Source organism: Stylophora pistillata, chromosome 5, assembly GCF_964205215.1.
Source record: "Stylophora pistillata chromosome 5, jaStyPist1.2, whole genome shotgun sequence".
Classification (NCBI taxonomy): domain Eukaryota; kingdom Metazoa; phylum Cnidaria; class Anthozoa; order Scleractinia; family Pocilloporidae; genus Stylophora; species Stylophora pistillata.
In genome coordinates, this window is record NC_142523.1 from 3,790,912 (window position 1) to 3,812,546 (window position 21,635).

The following is a 21,635-nucleotide window of genomic DNA, read 5'->3' on the forward strand; positions in this document are numbered from 1 at the left end:
GAACTGGTTTACTAATGATCTATACAACGAAATAAGTAAACGCGATAATCTTCTAAAGAGGGCCAGGAGAACACAAAATGAGCAAGATTGGTCTGCTTTTAAACTGTTTAAAAACAAAGTGACGAGGAAACTAAGAAATGCGAAGGAACAGTACTTTAAAACTCAGTTCAGTAAATTAAAAAAAAGGTCGAAAGAAACTTTGGTCTTTAATTAAAGACCTATCTAATGATACAAAGAATAACGACGACTCCGTCCCTATTGCTGACGAAAACAACAACTTGATAAAGGATGACCATTCAATCGCTGAACGCTTTAAACGCTTCCTCGTTGATGTATATAAACGTCTCATAAAGGCGACACCTGTACTTCATTATGATGCTCTTCCTGGTCCACCAGACTAACCTAACAGTCAACTTGAGAAGCTTATTCCGCAAATAACTCCTAGTGAAGTTAACGATTATCTTCTAACTATACCTACACACAAAGCCACGGGAATCGATGGGCTTGGTGCCAGAGTTCTAAGGATTGCAGCTCCTGAAATATCATGCTTCATAGCTAAAATTTTAAATCACTGTTTTGAAACTTGTACATTTCCCTCACAATGAAAAATAGCAAACGTTACAGAAAAGAGCTGCCCGAGTAATTCTTGGAGTGGACTCTTATTCTAGAAGTGTTGTAAACTTTAGTAAACTAGGCTGGTTGCCTTTTTTTGATGAAATCAAACTAAATAAATGTACAATGATTTTTAAGAGCCTTAAAGGCGATGTTTCGATCTACATTAGAGACTTGCTCAAGACGAACAGTTCTGTACACAATAGGTCTACTAGACATGGCAATTTAAATTTAGTGTGTCCCAAATACCTAAGAAATAACGATGGTGGCAAGGCATTCAGTGTTGACGCAGTTAAGTTATGGAACAGCCTTCTCCATGATATCAAAAATAAGCCTAGTATAAAACTATTCAAAACAGCTGTGAGAAAGCATTTTATAAGCTCATATAAAAACCTGGACAACTTTGAAACAATATTAAGCAATAGCACATTATCTAATTTTAATTTTTTATAAATTAATTTTATCTTTCTGAATATTTTAATCTCTCCTGCTATTTCTATTATAGAATTTTTTAATTATTTATATATTTATTTATTTATCAGTTTTTTGTAATGCTGTATAATCTAGTTAGAGGGCCACAGGTTTGTCAGCTATACAGCTGTTACGTGTCCCCCTCTATAAATAAAGTCCTTACTTACTTACTTACTTACTTACGATGTCAACTGTGCTTTTTTTCGCGAAATACAAAATTTCATATTAACACTAATCGCTTTTTGGAGGCCACTGTTTGATTGTTTAAAAAACATCATTCCTAGCTTAGTAAGTTCATTAGTGTGAGATCGATCTTCGCAGAAATGAACACTACTTAAGCAGTGGTGAAAACAAGCCAACTGGGAGCTGGTCATTGTGCTGATTCGTAATTTATCTGTGAAGTGACGCTTGTGAATATATGAAAATCATATTATATGAACTGCATATAGATGATTTTCATATATTCACAAGCGTTAGAAAGTTAACTCGCTTTATTGCGACTTGTATGTGTTCAGTGCGTGTCTGTTAGTGTGTGAGCCTAAATAAATTGATTAAAATAAGTCATATTATAACCCCCCTCGTTAAGCCAAGGTGCTTTTGAAGAAAACAAAGAAAAATACGTCTGAATAAAAAAGAAAAAACAACCTACAAATGAAAGGATTTGTTGCGTTACTTAAGTGCCTTAAGGTTATCTAAATTAATTGGAGAAACACTAACATTTATCTTTTGTTTTATCAGTCTGATGAGGCTTCGTTGTCTCCCACTATATTGTTTCTCCCATAATATGAATAGGTGCAGGAATTATCAGAATCAAACTGCAAACGGACTATCCTGTTGAAAGGGTCGTGAATATTTGGTGCATCGGCGGGGAACCTCTCCTTACGAGTGTTCGTGGGAACCGGAAAGCAATATTACAAGTCAGGTCTAAACAAGTCACGCATCAAAAGCCAGTCGGGTGGTTATAAGCACAATTTATGAAAGTCGTTCCATCATGTGGGATGATATCTATGTTTAAAACCAGAGGTGGTCATTGTCTAGAACACTTCTATGCCAATATTATCGCCATCGTACCCGATTCCAGTCGAACGGTTGTGATTGATAGCTGGTCGTACGCGTCCAATTTTTCCGCATACACGCGGGTATATAAACGGTCTTCCCACCCAAGATATCAGTAGTCAACATCGCAGTGCCGAAAGTCTAAACAAGTTACGCATCAAAACCCAGTCGGGTGGACACTTGCTATAACTTTTATCAGCAAAATTTATGAAAGTCGTTCCATTATGAGGTATGTACGTGTAAGAGTGAGCTTGATTATCTGAGACAAAACCTGTAAATCGTAATTCTGTTAATAGCTTAAGGTTTGAAACAGTTGAGCCGACTCGGAGAACTGTTAAGCAAGACAAGCTGAGTTTTAAAAAGAGATGTTACATTTCTCAGTGATCGTTGCAAATACTATTGAACTAGTTTAGCCTCGCTGAACTTTAACTGTGATAACTAAGTGTACACCTCTTTAACATGACCAAATATGCCAACTGAGGCATCTTTTCTACATGAAGCAAATCAAGCTACAGTCTTTTAAATGTGTAGGTGATTTCCTAAGTCATCAGATGACCTCTCGGAAAAGAATTTAAAGACTCCAATTCTAACTATGAAATATAAAAGCACATAGCAATTATGAATTATTGCTTCTTGAGATCTCGGAGATGGCGGCATTGTTTACTTCGTTGTCGATCTCAAAACATGATAAGATAATGATAGTCTCTGTTCAAAGCAAACTGATATTAGAAGAGTGATAATTCTATAAGGTGAAGAATAAATCATACTGTGCCACACTGTGTTTTATTTTTATAGTATTCTTCACCAAAGAGCGGAAAACGAATGTAATAGACGAGATTTGCGCATGCATAGAAATGTGGTTTGTGAGTAGGTCATCTTGCCATATATCAGTTGCATGCGAAAGAATTCAGCACCGATAATTTGAACAATATTAAACAAGACTGTAAAGTTTGAAATGACAACTTTTTGTAAATTCTAATGGCTAGCTTTGGATGGGGGTGTCTTCTGTATTCCTAGGAATCCGATATTGAAATGCGTCTGTGAATCAATTGAAAAATACAGGTCACCGGAGACAGGCCGAATTGCCGAATGGCCGTTTAGCACCGAGGAAACTTTAAAATTGCATCATATACACGAGTGCCGGTTGGCTTACCAAACAGGAGATACAGAGCAATTCATATAGGTATTTAACATCAAATCTAACCAAATAATCCATACACATACTTGAAATCTTGCATCCTTGCTTTCCCAAACTTCTAGTACTTTCGATTGTAACAAATTGAACCCTGGAAAGCTGCTCGCGAAAGCCTGCATAGTCAAATTAAAAGTGATCTCCGAGCTCCAGTTTTCTTTTCCAATTGCAGTCGTGTCGAACGGTAATGTAGTAGACACTCTGGAAACTGAATTGTTCACTGACGGAGTCATTTTGTTGTCATCACTTGTAACCCCCATGCTACAGTGGTCCACAGTCAACAGTTGATAAGTTTGCGGATTCTACACACACGGCAGGCATTATGTATCACCATGCTTCGCAATAATGAGGTACATATTCCTTTGGTAAAAATACTGTTTTTGTTCAGTACGCTCATGCCTTTGTTTTTATGACACATTCGCCATTACTTTCGGACATTTGTAGTTCACGGGCAGCTTTATCGATGCAGATTTTACCTTTATTAATAAACGTCGTTGTCCATGAAATCTACGACATCGTGGACTATGAAATTAACTGAGAACTGGGAGCTGTTATAACGAACCAATCAAAATTAGACCAAGACACGTCATGAAAGTATGGACCGATTGTTTTGTACTTACATTGAGAACGTGCGTGCCGTAATAGTGCGCTTGGTAGCCAAGCCAGTCACGAAAGAAAAGTGAGAAAATAAACTTATCCATCTCGTTCCCGCGAACGAGGGCCTTATTACTAGTCATTGTGCAAAAAACACGAGTTCGACACAAAGCATCATTCTGGAATCGCAACATCGCAGAATATTTAAAATCAGAGGCCCTGCCAAGAATAGCATTAGATACACAAAAGGCATCCACTGTTCGGTTTCACTTAGTTGTGATAGTTATGGTAACTTGTATTGTGGGGATGTCATTGAGTGATTTATCGCTTCTCATTTGAATCAAATGTATCAAGTTTGTGTAGCCCACAGAAATATACGTTTCTACTTTGTTCAAGTTATTTTTGTTGCAATAGGTTGTATGGTCTGTCGAGGCCTGATATTTGAAATAGCATATGGACATACCTTAATTGACAGTGTTAGCGCCAAAACTCGTGCACGTGACACTGCTGTGTGGCATGCGGTTTCGTTCTTGTTTTGTTTGTTTTACTCTCGCCATTCTGTCTAGAGTTTGTCGTGTAGTTCGTTGCGTAAATAAGTCATGCTAAAACTGAACGTATTCGTCGTCCTAAATCCTCGTTAAATCGCCGGAACAGACAGCCTATCTAGTATGTAAAACTGAAATTTGTAACGTTGTCTAATTAAGGAGGAATCAAGTGACATTAAATTGACTAAATTAGCCATTTCAGATTGAAATAATGAAAATGAGGCAACAATTGATTTAATTTGGGTGCTTTTATTGTTTTTTCTTTATGCTCTAGTTGCCTGTTGGACAGCAAAAAAATTGGGTTTCCTCCTCTGAAACCTTAAAAAACAATGTTAAATCAGCTTTTTGAAAAATCGCATAATTTGCTGCATAATAGACCTTTTTTGTCGCATAATTTCCCTTGAAAATGCCGCAGAAACTCCCATTTTTTGCCGCACCCTATCAGAAGCCCTGTCTAGAATATGATTTCCAAAATTTGAGTAACACCTTCATTTTTGCTGAATTTCGCATCTACAGAAACATTCCGGAAATGACGTAGATGAACAAAATGTAACCAAAATCGCTCTTACCCATTGTTGTGAGAAAACATTCAAACTTGTGGAGTTTTATTTCCGAATTTAAGACAAGATACACAATTTGTCCTCCATCAAGCAGCAAGGCTTGCTGAATAGGAAATGATAATCATTAAAAATCATTGATTCAATGTATATTTGCGATGAAAAAATAACCAAACGTACATAGCGAAGAGCGAATCATGTTTATATTTACTGAAAGAGACATGAGCTCGTTGTCCTGTAAGAATCATAGCACCAATTATCAATTCGAACAAACATGCAGTTTTAAGAGGTTAAGATCAAGACCCTTTTCATTTGATGTCTCACTATAGCATCATTCAAAAAATCGAACAGATATCACGATCTTTTAAAATTAAGGATCAGACGCAAACCTTTTCAAGACTCCAACATTTGAAAACTTTACAGACTTAAGATATGTTTCAATAGAAAGTGAAAGTTATAATAGTCCCACTACGCTTGTAATCATAGCATCAACCCTTCTTGTCATCACAATCGGAAATTCAAAGCCCCGAGTAGGCCAAAGTGCGGCACGTTAGAAATATTTTGTCAAGGAGTTATTCTACTTCAACATTTGTACTGTGATCAATTTTTTCATAAAACATGAAATAAATCCTTCTAATTGCTTCATTGCGGTCTTATCAAATAAATTGTTTTGAGCAAGATTAGCTGTTTTAAAACTTATGAGTTCAACCTAGTGTAACGGTCTCAGAGAATGACACGCTCCCTACACATTGGGCTGACGTGGATGAAATCAGTTTTTTGACAACTGTTCCTTCTTGGTCTCTATTTCAACTACGAATTTTAACTTGTGAGCATGCGCTGTGCTTGATCTCAGGAAGCTGAGGAATCCTTCACTTTGTAACAGTGAGCCAGCAAGACGAATTTCTATGCACACTTAAGAACTCGGGGATGATTCAGTCAGCCTTGAAATGCATGGAATTCGAACTGAATACATTGGACACAATGTATTGGACACAATTATTGCCCTGTTGTTTTCTCGTCACTATAGCAGCGCAGCGGTATTTTTATCCAGACTGCAAATGAGCAAATGCCACATGAATTATCATCCATCCGTCCATGAGAACCCTATTCAAAGTATAAAAACACATACCGGAAACTTCAATTTTGAATCACTAGTCCATGGAAAGAGAAAACAATAGGACTTTATTTATTTCAATTTTTTACGCCAGGGGGCACATATCAGAGTATGGCTGAACATATTGCGTACTACGCTTCAGTTACCATTTTCGCAGTGTCGAGCGTGAACATGTGGGAATATAAGTTTATTCAAAGTAAATCGCATCAGTCAGCACGAACATTTGGAAGGTCTGCACGAGCTACGCATCGAAATCCAAGAGGGTTGGCCTTGTGACAACTTCTAGCGGCAGAATTTTTGTATCAATTGTTCCATAATGAGGTATGTTGGTGTAAGATCAAGCTTGGTTATCCATGTTGTAGTTACAAGATTTTGATCCTATTTTCGACGAGCCTGTTGGAAAATCTCACCTCTGTCGGGAAGGTTTTTCTCGCCTATCTTATACTGAACTGCGCAGCTAACTACAACGACCTACAGGAAGAGGAGGAGTAGTAAAAATTACGAAAAAATCAGGCCTTAAAACTTTTGATTCGATTTTACCCGATATTTTTTCCCTTCTATTTCACTTTAGATTTTTAGTGAAAAATTTGACGCTTCCAGGTTAATATATATTTGTTATCAACAGTAATGAAACATGATGGTAACTTCATCGCGCAGAATGCTTATTGTTCTTGAGACGTTTATTTGCAGTAACAAAAAATATATAGATCTGTGAAATTAGCAGCGAAACGTATTTTGGAGAGCTTTGTTTAGTCAAAGATCGCGCTTGCATTCCTCCACGGGAATATTGGTTTAGCCCGTTAACTTTCAAGGCGGAGCTAAGAAAATGGTCAATGAATCATTAAATCAGTTGTCTGAGAAAAAGCCACAATGCCGTAGTATGAGTTAGCATCTGTTTACGTTCAATTGCCTTATAAGGTACATGATCACTCCTGTTCCTGTAAACATCGCATAGGTCATCTCCACAATCCTGAAGGTCTGAACGAGTCACGCATTAGAAGCAAGTCGGGTTGACAAGTGTGACAACTTCTATCAGCAAAATTTGTAAAAGTTGTTTGGTTATCAGGTAGTACCTGTAGGGGGAGCTTGCCGCGTTATCTGTCACAAAAGTTTTAAATTCTTATTTTTTTTCAAGAGTTTGGATTTGGGTTCTAATCTCGTGGGTGGCGGTCGGTTTCACCGGGCCGAACGGAACACTGTTTTTTCAGGGTTGTTAGCAAAGATTTAGAGTTCCTTTAACCAAGAAGAACGAGAGTGAGCTAGGACTTTTAAGGCCAGCTTAAGTCTCGCTTGAATATTCCATGCCTCATTGTAAGATGTCTGGTTTTTCTCTTTTGTAGTAGCCTGCAGTGCCGGCGTATTTTGGGCGCACGAGTGCACATTTTCGTATTTGGCCGCCTTCTTAGTGTCAATTTTCCTGAATGTGTGGTAACTTCGCAAATGTATATATCTACCACCTCTTTAACACCAGCAAAACACGTTGAGTTAAATCAGATTTATAATTAACTGAATGAAAATCAAAAACAGAGAGCTGGAATGTGACTAAATTTTCTGCGGGTCTCAAGCAGCTACCAAATTATATTTTATCCACTACCGGTTGAAGACGACAAAGATTGATTTGAGAGCCTCTTATGAAAAAAAAAAAAAAAAAAAAAAATATATATATATATATATATATATATATATATATATATATAAACTCTGTAGTGTTAATAACACTTTTACGCTTTGAGATGAATGGGTTCCTGATAAGTTTGGCCTAACATAACTATTTTCACGATATTTTGTGCCAGCTGTCCCAGTTCTCGAAAGAGTAGGCTGCGTGACTGTTATGTCGAAAGGACGACGCAAACCTCCAGCCAAAGTTGAAGAATGTAAAATGTGATATATCTCTCTTTCAAGCCTGACTCGATCACGTGAAAATTAATAGTTTACCGGCGGGTCACTCTTTGTGTCAGGGCTCTCTTAAACTTCAAATGTTGGTGGAAATGTGAAAAGAAAAAAAAATTAAAAAAAAAAAAAAAAAAAAAAAAAAGAAGAGAATTCATCACTCTTAAGCTAGAGGAACCGACATGTGTCAGTCCGGTTTTAGCATCAACTTAACTCTACCATATCTAACAGGCATTAAGATCTTATGCATGTAAGAGGCCTCAGTTCACGAGTAAACGATAGAATACGAGTTGAGTAAAAAATATAATGAAACATTTCGTGGTTCTCTACATGGAGGATGTCATCCTCTGAAACTCCGCGCTACAAAACAACTTAGATGAAAAGTATCTTAATATAAGTCCAGTGCTTATATAGGAAGTGGTCAGACATACATTGGAACTGAACTGAATCATTTAACAGGTCCATAATATCAGTGGTATATTAAACTACACCGCTCTTGTGACTTTGATATTGGTCATTTCGCAGCTTACTGATCCTTCACAAAATTATTAAGGTAAATATTCAGAACATTTGAATTTAGAGTCTGACATGTTCTACTTCTTAGTTGAATTAAAATAAAAAAGCGAAGACTCATGGCAGCGAAAGACCCGGGTACGCAAAAGTACAGTAAATTAAAATATTCACAAGGTAGAAATTTTCTATGCTGAGAATGTCTTAGCTGAGCTAACTATTTTGAATCCGTTTTGCCTGAAGTTTCACGTTTAGTATTTTCCGCCGAGGCAGTGTAATTTACTAATGCAGAGAGAACATATAGATAACTTGATCTTTGTGGATTATGCATGGAACTTCTCATTGTGAAGTTCAAAGCTCTGCAACCCTTCGTGCGTTTCATAATTTTTAACAAACTTAAGCTATTAGGATTATTGACTACACTACAATGTGCGTGAAAATCGCTGAGCTAAAAGTTACTAAGAATGGGTAAGATAAATATACACGTATAAAGTATAGATACAAGGCAGTTCATATTTATTTATCTTGATAGATGTGAAAAACTGGTTCTTCCAGTGAAATTGAGTGGTCGTGTCTTGTTCAACTTACTTCCTTTGGCTGAGTTGTTAATTTGATAGCACAGATTTTGCTACAATTACTCGATTGTCAAAAGGATTCAGTAAAAATATTTTGTACATAGCGAACAGTGGTTCATGTTTATATTGCTGAAAGGTCCACGAGACGTAATCTTGTTATCCCTTATTTATCATAGCCTCCACCACTCATGAATACGAGCAAATATTACGATCTTTTAAGAGGTCAAGATCAGACGCAAACCTTTCCAGTATTTCATCATTTTGTATCTTTACAGATAGAAGATAAGTTTCATTAGAAAAGCGAAAGTTGCAGTGGTCGCACAACGCTTCTAACGATAGCATAAACTCTTCGTCGCTAGCATTACAGTCAAGGTCTTAAAGGCCACAGTGCTCGTCAATTCTTTTCATAAATAGGTTAGAATTCTCAGAAATGCTGAGCAAAGTAGTTATTCTACTTCATGTTTACGCTGTTATATGAATGATCGAATAAATCTATCTATGGCTCTGCTTCATTGCGTTTTATAAATGCGAAATCGAATTCATATCTCACCACAAGAAACGATTCAACGAAAAATAATTACATTAAATGAACGATATTTCTCGAGATCAATCCCAACTGACGCTCAAAAGTTAAAATTCACAATTCAAAAAGAGAGTTGAAAGCACAGTAATGAATACATATATCGATACATACGCATATGAAAGATGGATGCACCTACCTTAAATCTCTTCACCAGACCTTTCAAAGAAAATAGATCTGCTCCAAAAAGAAGAAAAAATCCCACGCGAGAGGTGAAGGCTAAGACCGCCCGTTCAATTTAGCTTAACCGAACTAAACTCCCTTGTTAGAACGTTAGATTCCTAGAGGAGTGAGATACGGTCAAGAGAAACTATTCAAGCGTCTACGTTGAGAATGTTCTTAAAGGGCTTAGGCGGATTTCAATATCAGCGAGTATTTAACAAAATACAAAGGTTCTCAAGCTGTAAATGTGATTGGTACAATCATGCCCGCTTAGATTTTCCCGAATGTAGACCGTGATGTCGACAAGAGTCACTAACAGCAACGTCACATGACACCTCAAGATTGAATATTAATGCCCTATCGCTTCCGCAATACCATTATGGCTGAATAGATTGCGTGACTTGTAAACAAAAAGACAAATGTCATTATTACAATACAGAGATAATAAAATTCGAAACTAGGGAGACTTAAACGTCTTCAAGAATGATACACATTCAATACCTCCCCCCCTCCCCAAGATAGTTGTTACTCGGGCTTCCGAAGGAAACGCCTGAGGTATAAATTCGGCTTTGTTGTTTATTTATTTTTTTTGCGTTCAGTTGCAAAACGCAGTTCCCCTACAGCGCATGCGTAAAATGCAAGCGCATGCGTAGAATGAACTCAAGAGCGCAAGAAAGCAATGGCTGCCTTCGTGGACAATTTCTTGCTTGATATACCCGAAAGAAATTCGGTTATTACGCCCAATGTATATTCAAAGTCACACATCGTTCGTGGTAGAACCGCACCAAAACTTGTGGACCGATTTGGAAACGAGTCGTTCTGCAAACTTTACGAGAGATCAATTTACGAGCGATCCTTTACGCGTGAACCTTTTATCGAGAAATATCTAGCCAAACTAGCCACATTAAACGAGTTATGTCATATTATGCTTACATGTAAACACAACAGTGTATTTAGACGTGATCGAGAACCCAGTAGAATACCAAAAGCTACTCTGAAACGCCTCAGAAGAAAGGGCAGAAAACTGAAGGAATTTGTTTATGAGCGTATTCGTCCAAGCATACCGAAGTTGTCTTGGTTACGTCGTTATGTGAAGGTTAGACTGAAGAGTTATAAAGAATATTTGTAAGCTTAAAATGAAGAGGGTAAGATTAAATAAAGTTCCAAAACATGATAAGAAGTATTTGTTGAATTGCTCAGTGAGGGTATATCGAAGGATGATAAAATTGAAGTATAGAGCAAGGTAGTATTTATCTATGTTTTCTTGTAATTAATAGACCCTTGTGTCTTTATAAGAGTCAGACACCCGCATCAAACTATGGTAAATTTCAACTGAGTTCAGGTGTTGAGCCGGAAAAATCCTGGTCCTACTCCAATGTACATTGACGCTAATAAACTGATGTTTGGACAAAATTCAGGACAACAATGTGTTGCAATGAGTTTATGCTCTTTGATGTAGAATAACAAACAAGGAACAACTCTGCTAATGATCTGGTGTCAATAATGTGTCTTGGAAATCACTTGTATTCATGTTTGTCTCAGTTAACCAGAAAATCATTTCTAATGCAGACAGAATTGCCCACTTTTAAATGTGTTGGAGACTGATTATGAACTTCAATACAGTGAGAGCTACATTTATACACCGGTACTATTCATGAAGAAACTACAATAGAAGGATACCAGTACTGTACCCCCTTAGATAGAACCTTTCAACCACTTATATCGGAGAATTTCAACAATTTGTCGTGACAATAGGACGTACTGCAGTTGCTATCTATTGTAAAGGCAATGTGAGCTTTAAAATATTTGATTCTCATGCAAGGGATATTCATGTATGGTAGAGGCGATCCTCAAGATTCATATGTGCTGCTTGAAGTATCATCACCGAATGGCTTAGTACATTATTTTCAGAGTAAACATAACAATGACATATTTGAGTTGAAATGGGTTAAAAGTATTAAAGTTCAAAATACCACCCTTTATCAGAGTAATGCCTGTGAAACCAGAAAGTTCAATATGAGTTGTGCTGTGACTGTCTATTCACTCTGTTACTCTGAAATAAAGTCATGTAGTTATTGGAATTCAAACTGACCTTATCTCATGTTATACAGCATGGCAAAAGATTATATGAAAATTCATCTTTGAACAAGTATTTACCATCAAATGATTTGCCAAAAACTGTTGATGTTTGTGGAACTGAAGTAAGTTTAGAACTTAAAAGTGATTACAGTGAAGGAATATTGGTTGATTCAGTTGACAGCAAATCAATTCTCGAAAATCTTGTAAAATGTAGTAGTGAATGCACGGGGTTTTCGATATGGTTTTCAGTTTTTTGTAAGACGTGTATGTTAAACCCACAAAAAGGTCAAAATATATGTAGTCCCTCTTGCTATTTAAAGAAAGTCAAGGTGCAATAAAATAATACACATACTAAAGTCAAACTAAGAAAATCATGAACACCTATGTATGGAATATTTGTTTCACACAACTCAATAATACAAAATATTTCTCAAGTTTCACCAATATCTTGCATTCTCTTCAAACAAGATCATTGCAAATAACACAGGAATATAAGTATCCACGGTTTTCTTAGTTTGCCAACAGCAAAATTCTTCTCAACTCGAGTAACTTGAGTGCTGCCACGTTATCATGACTTAATTATTCTACAAAAATTTTAACTATCATATTTCACAACAACTTCAAACGAAAGAAGCCCGAGTTCACGCAGTCATGCGTCTAGTTTTACGTCTCATCTGGAATCTCCGGTCATTTTTTCAGGCCACAAGTTATGTTTAATAACTTTGCCTGTTTATTTGTGACCGAAAACTCTCGCCGTGCGAGAACTGCCGCGTTATTCATTGTCAAATCTTTTAATACAGACAAATAGGAGTACGTGTTATAATTGTTTATCACGGAGCGTAAACTCTCCTCTTATATCAGTATCTTCTCCTTTCTTTTGTGATCAAGAGGGAGAGCCCAGGATTATCTTAGTTTTGTCCAAACCGAATCAATAATGAGTTTCCCAATTTCTTGCAGCTCCCAGGAAGCTGAAGAGCTAAACTCAGATCAGACGGGAAGTTTCAATGCAAGGTAAAAAAAAAAAACTCTTTATTCTGCTCTTTTGAGTTAGTGTACTATTTCAAGTCGATTTTGAAGTAGCTTTTTAAGCCTGTAGAACGAATATTGAGATTAATACCGTTGCGTTGAAAAGTCTATATGCAAGAAGAGCTTGGACCCGCTCATAGTCAGTCATACTTATTCGTAGTGGACCATTGCTTTCACCAAGGAATATAGGAATTGTAAAATGCACTTAATATAGAATACAAATGTAATGCAAACGGAAGTAGCTTCTCTTTAAACAAAATAGGAGACGATCTAACACATATCACTTATTTGCACGAAGAAATCACTCAGCATTGTAACGCTGGTTTATGCAAAAGACAGAGGGGAGGCTCAACAGAGTACTTTTGAAAGTTTGAAGATTTACCGAGCTGATACTTGAGGTGACAATGGACATTTTTGAAACAGTACTCATGCGGCCACAGCAACACCTTTCCTTCCGGTCAGCGGTCACTACCTCTTACTCATGCACGCATTTATCCGTTAATAGGAAAATTTTGCAATCTTAAGGAAATGCTTAAGACCCAGTTAAGGCCAAACACAACGTAGCCCTATTACTCTTCTTATATATGCATAAATTGAAAGCCATGGAAAACCATTGTGCCATGTTAGTGACTCGTTCTATAAAATTTAGAATAATGTCCGTATAGAGGTACAGCATACAGTAAAGCCGAGTTACAAGGTCTTTATTACAATATTCATTTACTATCTATTTACTTTCTTTTCAAGAACTAATGATTCAAGATGTTCTGCAAGGGATGCCGAAATGTCATATTCTGAGGTAAGTTCAGACAAAACAAATGTCCAGTTCGGTCTATTATTTGTGGTAGTCTGGAAAGACGCTGTGACACTGTGTCTGCGAAGATTTGTATGCAGTTTGCTGAAGAAACCTGAGTAAAAGGTACAAGAGCAAACGAGAGAAAACTTTGTGTTTATTCGTTATGCACCATTTCCGCAAGAGCTGTTTCGAAAGAAAATTTATTTTGATTGTAGATTCAGAAATATTATGAAGAAGATTGTTTTTTCTTTCTCTCTCTAGTTTACAGTTGTCAGTCAGGGTCATTTCACCAGCAAAACGCGAAGACGTAGCAACCCAACTGAGCCGTCTACGGAGAATGTGGCTTTCGATGAAGGTTCAACTCACAACAACGATGAGCCCAAGCGAACTGCCGGTCGTAGGAGGAATGATTTAGAACAACCTGGAGCTTACCAGTTAGTAGATGGTCGACGACATACTTCAGAAAGTGGGGAAATGTCTACTTCCATCCATGGCGATCAACTGGTCGGCACTAGTGAAGGATCTTGCCTTGTCCAGGAGAAGGATTCTATCACAGGTTTGACAGCGAGTGCACATGCCCGAAAGTCTTTTCAAATGGATAATGATGATTCTTCGGGCCATTCTATCTGTGATGGAAGAGATGGAAATGCTCTCCTTCAAGAGGATCAGGTTGAACATGATGGCAGGATGGAGAGACCGGAACATCAGCCATTTCCCCAGCAGGAAGGTGGTATACAGATCAATGGGTTAAATGTACCTATTCAGGAGACGGAACTGTGCAGATTGCGTGAGTCAGTTACGTGCGATCAGGGCTGTGCCCTGAGTTATCCCTTGCAGGAGACGGAACAGCCAGCTGCAAGACGGCCAAGTGAACCATCCGGCTTGCTTGCTTGTCAACAGCCTCGTGATGATGGCTCCGTTAATGTAGTGAGCTCTTTGGGTCAGATCGAACAGCCTATTGAGCATGCCTGTGAACGCCAAGAAATACGATTATGGAAAGGACAAATTGATAGGCAAGTATTACATCAGTTGAATCACTACCATTAAAGGCCGTTAACCTAAGAGGAGCGCTTTCTAGACTGGAACCGCATCCGTGATTCGCGCTTCAGTGCGATGCCCTAATTACGATCTTGGAGAAAAATTACTCGACACGAGTTGAAATTCCACTTAACAGACATCCATTTTGAAATCGCGAAAGTAGGTTTCCATTTGGTTAACTGCCAATATTTTGTAAAAAAAAAAAAACAAAAAAAAAAAAAACAGTAAAGGTGCTATTTGTGAATAACTTGCACTATCATGGTAAAAGCTGAAATCGGATGATTTTGTTGTTGAAGTGTTCACTGAAAATTCCCGGCATAACTATGGGAGTCATCGAAAGAATTATTGGATAAGAATAAATAACAAATCAGATTGCAAGGATCAGCAAACGTTTCAATAATAAATACGATAACGGCAGAAATTCTCTGTCATTCGCGCTAAAAACTTAGTTTGACGCAAATGATGACCTTAACCTGGCTGTTAAACCTAGTTGCATTTAAGCGAAAACCCCACAAGAATTTTTTTGGTTTTATTAAAGATCCCTGGATAGCCTGCTTTGTAAAGCCAGCGGTTAAAATAAGGAAAGGCTGCCTACTTCTATGATATCAAAGTCACTTTCCTAAAATGATTTTAGTGACGAGTTTTTATGTCACGTATAAAAAGAAAATTGGATCTGTTTCGTTTACCCTATAGTCTGTGGTGGTTTTTTTACAGGTCTGCTTCACAAAAAGCCGCAAGGAACAAAAAAAATCCTCGGGAAACTTATTTCATAGTGAAGTATACGGAGGTTGGACAGCTTCGCCAGGTTGGCTATCTCTTTCTTTCTAATATGTCACAACAGTTTTTATCGAGCATGGGGTAATCGAGCAGGAAGATGCAATACTTTTTATTGTAATATTTCTTGCCAGTTTTGTTTGTTTCGTTTCATTCTTACTTGATTTTAATATTGTTAGGCCAGTGACAATGGATTTATACCAGCCGTTTTCAGTTCCGCCATCGACTCCGATAGCTTCGAATATAAGTTTGGGGTAAGGATGTATCCCAATGGAGTTGGTGAAGGAAGAGGCAGGTATGTCGCCATCTTTGTTCACATCATGGAGGGTGAACACGATGACTTCTTATCCTGGCCTTACACTGGAAGAATCACTTTGTCAGTTTTGGATAGAAGTGGAAACAGGCACAACGATATCAGCCACACTTTACAAGCTAAACCAACCTTGGCTGCATTTCAAAGGCCTTTTGAAGCCATTTGCCCTATGGGATATGGCTTCATTTGCTTCGCAAGGATCGAGCTGTTCTTTGGTCCTCAATTTGTCAAAAACGATGAACTGTTTTTGAAAATTGAGTTTTCAATCAAATGAAGAAACTAAAGCGAAAGTTTTCATATCCACAGTGTTCTAAGAATTTTGGAGAGAAAGGTTTGTGTAGTTTATGGAGAAGACTTGCTTCCGCAAATTGTCGCTAGTGATGACTAACTGCCTTCTGGGCTTTATCTGTATCTCAAATTATTCAACTTAGTGAGCCCCAAGAAGTTTTCAACCATGATACACGATTAGTAGTAATCATACATCCTATTCTGTATACACACTTGAAAATCAATCGTGTGCCAGCTTAATAAATGTGTTCCGTGGGTTTCACACAGGGGGGTGGCAAAGGGTTGAGACGTGACATTTGATGAAGTCGAAAATTGATAAGTGACGCGTGAATTTGCAGAAAGGCATGGCAAGATGACTTTAAAACTCGTGACGTCTGAAATATTGCTTTTAGTATACGTGACGCGTAAATATTTCTTTTTTCGTGCCTGAAACGGGATCAGGACCCCTTCTTTGCCACTCTCATACAGCTTCTACTTTGGAGCGTCATGATAAGTAGGATATGATTTAAAACAACTAATTTACGTGCCTTTTAAAAGAATTCGCTCGCATACACCGTAGGAAAATTTAAACAGCGACTTGAAATATTATAAATGCACATTACTCGCGAAATGTGTAGGATCTCTATTATACCAGCTTGAAGCTTTAGCCTTTTAATGCGTAAAAAGGAAGGTTTTGAAAGACAAAAGGACTTAATTTGGTGGCTGCAATTCCTTATTAAAGGCGTCTGCTAAATGCTGCTACGTTTTACAATAATTATGTGAAACATAAGAAAGAAAAGTAGATACAGGCTTCCTACAGAATATGCTTCTAATTTTGCTTTAAACGGGTCTTATTGTGATTATCATTTTAATTCATAATTTTTCAAAACAAATGACTACGAAATTGTGTCCTAATTTTGTAAGGGGTTTTCTAAATAGCCAAAGCAGTTCTTCATTAGAGCATGCTTCTAAGACAACTGGTTTACACAGGATGAAATAACTAAATTAAGTTTCCTTAAAGGTAACTTAAAGGTTAACATTAGAAGTATTTAAGTCATCTTTAGGTGACATACGAAAGTTCTGAAATGTATCTTTAATTGAACTTTCCGAAGTCAATTAAAGTGTCCTTATGAACCATTTAGTTAACACTTTAAGGTCACATGAAAGCAAACCTAAATAACCATTTCATGAACACTTTAAGATCACATGAAAGCAAACCTAAATAACCATTTAATTGAATTTAGGAATCCTCTTAATTCTTGTAAAGTCAACTTTAGTCAACCAAAACTTCCACTTGTAAATGTATCTTAAAGGTTTCTTCAATCTTTTGTTTCCCTTTAAGTACTGCTTAAAGTTACAGGTTTTGTTGTAATTCATCTTTAGTTGTACTTTCTGATTCTCTTAAATTTCAAGTTTTGTTAACATTCATCATTAAGTGACCTTTAAGCGCCTCTAAAGGCTGCAGGTTTCACTTTCAACTGACTTTTGATTTGCTTAATCACACCCTCATTTAGATCCCAATAACTTATGATATTTTGGGCAACCTTACAATTGATAGAAAAAGAAGCATCACACATTCAAGTAATAACAAAGTGTTTGAAATTGCAGTGATGAAATAGTTTCGTTCAAAACTCATTTGTTCCCCTGAGATAACATAAACCTACAATGAAGCTGAGGATATCCCAGTCGAGCCCCATACATAATTAAAAAAAGAGATGTCCAAATGTTTGAATTACTGATTGACATACTTTATTAAAATTGTTTCACTTTTGTCAATGTATAATATAATCTTCGTCAAGCAGGTAATAGAATATTTACCACTATAAAAGTATGACAAATACACAAATTATATAACTAGCTGTAGTAACAAACTACACAAAAAGCTATTGATTCACAAATTGTACTCTCAAATCCAGCTACTAAGAAATGTGATTTGAAATGATACTTGTCTAACAATAAAAAATATAAGTTCAACCTATCAATCTAAAATTCAGAAAAATTTTCTTAATCGACTTAAATTTGCAATAACTCTCAGTTATTTGCTACATTATTACAACTGTAATAATTATTAAATATGATCATATACCTTAATTTCTTTTAGTAAACAAGTAATAGAAAACAGTTCTCTTACTCTAAAATGCAGCTGAAACTTTGATATACAAAAATGATGTGTACATCTATATAGAAAAAAGTATCTCATGTGGAGGAAATTTATTAACATTGAAGAATTCAGGATCACTTACTTTAGATGAGACCATAATTATTCAATGAAAAAGAAGCCTCATGCAGGCATGCAAAATAACCTCATTCTAGACTTGGCTTGATATTTTGTACATTTTCGATTTCATTGATTAGTAAAACAATTTCCTCACTGTATTATTGCCCACTCTGGAAAATTTTCAGTAGGTGGGCATCTCAGAAAAGGTTGCCCATAAACCCTGGACAGATTCTCTCTTTAGCTCTTGAAGTGAGCTTTTTCTTATAAGCCTTGTCAAGTTTCTTTTCAATTTTTTTCATTCTCCTACTTTCCCACTGAAGGTGATGTACAGAGTATTTTGTTACTTTTGAGGTATTTCCATCGTCATCCTCGTAGCAGCTTTCCTCACTGCTCATTGCCTCCATGACAAGAACCTCTGCTGCTCTCCCCTTTTCATGCTGGTTGGCCCAGTTGACCAGCTCCAGGGCTGTAGTTTGTCTCATTAACTTCTAAAAAAAATTAAAAAAATTAAACAGGCATGAGAAGGGTGTTATAGGACTTCAAATGAAAAATATGATCCAAATCACTAATTTCCCTTGATATATATATATGTGTGTACCCATTGTAAGAATGGAATTCTTAAGCATGTTATAATATAGGGTCTCTTTGTCCTTTTTTTTTCCCATCAAATGGTGCATACAAACTATCATTTATTTCACATCACATTTTAATATTTTTCAAATTTATTTTACAAAGATTTTCTTGGGAGGCTCTAGATACAGACCAGAATACCTCACTTTTTTAACAATTTCTCTAATAAGAACATAGTCCCTTAGATGTGTCTATATTCAAAGCCATCCAATTTTGAAGTGCCAAAATAAAGACATTCAATGGGAAATAGCTTCCCTCCCACTGATCAAGTGTACTTGAGGGTGTACTCAGTCTGGTAACATTGAACATCTGTCGGACCCCATCATTTGTGAACAGCAGGGTATATGAAAAGTAAAATGTTCAAAATAGTATCCTAGCCAATCAATACCTCTCTTTGGCGACCACTCTTCCAGGTTTTTCGTTTATGAGCCTCATAGTGGTTACCACTCTTCAGTTTCTGTGTTTTCACACATATTTGAAATATATTTGTAAAGCAGCTGTTTAAAGAAATGATTATGAAAATGCCATGAGAAGCTGATTGTAAAAAGATTCCCACATAAATTAATGACAATGTTCAAATTTATAATAATTTATGGCAGGCCACCTTAGAATATCTGCCAAGTTAGTATGTCCTTAGTGATTCATTGCTAAGGTGTAAAGTATGCTTTTTTGAGGATCTACACTGAAGTGTTTCAGATCTAGAGACAAGAAATAAACCCGAAAATTTCAGTTTGCAACATATTTAAATTTCTGTAACATTTGGGAAAGTTAATATGTAAGTTAGGAAAAACTATAAAATGCACCCCCCCCCTGTCCTAAATTTGACCATGTAATGAAGGTGCTCATTAGAGGTTTCAGTGTATCTAACTGTGTTACTGAATGCTAGTTTTATGATGACATTTATGTTGAGGGGAAAGTGGTAAAAGACACGAATTGATGGTAGAGACTAAAAGCAGGGGTATCATTAAGGGCTGGGCAATAGACAAATTGACCAACTTTGAGCACAATTTTGCCAGGATGTTTTCAAGCCAACGCCTTCAATAAAACTCAAGTTGTTATAAAGGAGATATGCATCAATATGCTTGAGTGCAAAATCCTTATGCTCACCCACAAAATGTAATGACACCCCAGTAAAAGTGAAATGCATGTGCTATGATTATTGGTAGCTACCTTCTATGACTTCTTTTGTCCAAGGACACTTTTCAAGTCCTCCTTGTTGATGTATTGCCTGCTCTATTGTCCGCTCAAAAAGGATCTTGTTGCTGTCAGAATTTATTTTAAGACAAAAACAAATACAATTAAGCCTGGTATTCTGTAGTAACAACATTAACACTAAGACAAAAGTACAGTCAAACCTCGATTATCCGGACCTGTTGGGACTTAGGTAATCAGTCAGGATAATCGAAAATATGAATATTAATTAGACAATAATGTAAACAAAAGAGATGAAGATAAAAATCTGCTTCGATGACTCTCCGAGTGCTCGATCTTTTGAAAGCGGAGGAGGCAATGTTTTAAACGCACTTTTCGTGAATTTAGACATAATCTCTGAATTTTTTTACCTCATAAAGTTTGGAAGATCAAAGCTCATTAATAATCATGAAAAAAACGGGACCAGAGAAAAAGTCCGGATAATCGAAAAGTCCGGATAATCGAGGTTCGACTGTAACCACCATAAGGTGTTCACATAACATCTCAATATTTCAAGCAGCAGCTTAGACTCGGATTTCCTCGCTCAATCAAGATAAAGCAAAATATCTCTGAATCTAAAAAGATATTACTCACTCTTCGTCAAGATAGAAACCACTAAAGTCATCTTTTTTCAAAAGGAGTTTGTACATTCTCCTCACAGTTCTCTAAAAGAATGAAAAAAAATTCAACAATCGGTTTGTCACGTTTGTCCTATTTCTACTTTCACGCTTTTTAAAAACCCTGGTTGTTTGAAGGCTAGATGATGTAGAGCAATCGACACAAGCACAATTAAAAATTAACCTTACCCATCTATGTGAATAAAACAGGCAAGGTCAAAAGGGTCCAAGAGAAAAAATGATTAAATGAATTTTCATACTAGATAATTCTCGTTGAAACAAAAGGGAGGAAAAAAACTTTTATGGTAGACCTGTTTATGGTAAAGGATTATCAAGTAATTGTAACCACATCTAATCATGTCAAATGATTACCGCCGAAATAATTAAGTTAATTATGCATATAATTCGCGCGCCAAACATGTACTCAACATAAAAGATAATCTTCCACGAAACAGAACTGATTCAAGCAAATTATGAACACATATCACATTATTCATGCTTATCAGTTATGTTTTTTTACTCACTCGACAAGCCGGTGGAACTACTACCGTCGTTCGCCTTTGTCTTCTGTTTTGGCGCCGACGGACGTTGGCTGCATTATCAACAGTTTGAAGACGGCCCTCGATCCGCTGAAGCGCTTCAGAGTTTTCTTTGCTGCTGCGCTCTTGCTGCTGCCGAAGCTTTACATTTTCGCTCGCCAGAACGTGATTGCTCCGGATCAACTCCTCCAGCAGCACAATGCAATCGTCGGACACTTTATTCCTTTTTTCGCCGCTGGAACCACATCATGGTTTTGATCGTGCAATCGTCTTTCCGTCATATTCTTTTCTT

General features: G+C 36.8%; 1 protein-coding gene, 1 long non-coding RNA gene and 1 pseudogene across 6 annotated transcripts in view; 1 reads left to right on the forward strand and 2 right to left on the reverse strand.

The window, feature by feature from the left end:
• The window catches only part of LOC111345956 (uncharacterized), a 56,191-nt gene extending 45,802 nt beyond the window's left edge, over positions 1-10,389 (reverse strand). For both annotated transcript variants that reach the window (XR_016001607.1, XR_016001608.1), the window contains exon 1: positions 9,836-10,389. This is a non-coding gene — a long non-coding RNA (uncharacterized LOC111345956). The remainder of the gene's footprint in view (positions 1-9,835) is intronic.
• On the forward strand, positions 2,318-17,285 carry LOC111345957 (uncharacterized). Of its 3 annotated transcripts, none has more exons than XM_088760995.1 (6): positions 2,318-2,368; positions 12,895-12,948; positions 13,708-13,759; positions 14,018-14,769; positions 15,509-15,599; positions 15,748-17,285. In XM_088760995.1, exons 1-6 carry the CDS (start codon positions 2,364-2,366, stop codon positions 16,153-16,155), a joined length of 1,362 nt encoding a protein of 453 aa, XP_088617121.1. In that variant the 5' UTR covers positions 2,318-2,363; the 3' UTR covers positions 16,156-17,285. The 3 variants fall into 3 exon arrangements, with proteins under 3 accessions (XP_088617121.1, XP_088617122.1, XP_022808982.2); XM_088760996.1 differs by lacking the exon at positions 2,318-2,368 and adding an exon at positions 6,166-6,462; XM_022953247.2 differs by lacking the exon at positions 2,318-2,368 and adding an exon at positions 10,654-10,954.
• Positions 17,286-17,874: 589 nt separating this feature from the next.
• On the reverse strand, positions 17,875-21,624 carry LOC148729873 (uncharacterized; annotated as a pseudogene). Its single transcript, XR_016001605.1, has 5 exons — positions 21,329-21,624; positions 20,782-20,852; positions 20,167-20,258; positions 19,385-19,493; positions 17,875-18,854 (listed from the first exon to the last, which is right to left on the reverse strand). The product of XR_016001605.1 is annotated as an uncharacterized LOC148729873 (transcript).
• Between the last annotated feature and the right edge of the window lie 11 nt (positions 21,625-21,635).

What these genes read in the sequence shown, in the direction of transcription:
- LOC111345957 (XM_088760995.1), top strand. An exon ending in ACGGGAAGTTTCAATGCAAG is followed by an intron (nt 12,949 to 13,707) that starts GTAAAAAAAAAA and finishes TTTCTTTTCAAG; the next exon opens with AACTAATGATTCAAGATGTT. An exon ending in AGGTTGGACAGCTTCGCCAG is followed by an intron (nt 15,600 to 15,747) that starts GTTGGCTATCTC and finishes TAATATTGTTAG; the next exon opens with GCCAGTGACAATGGATTTAT.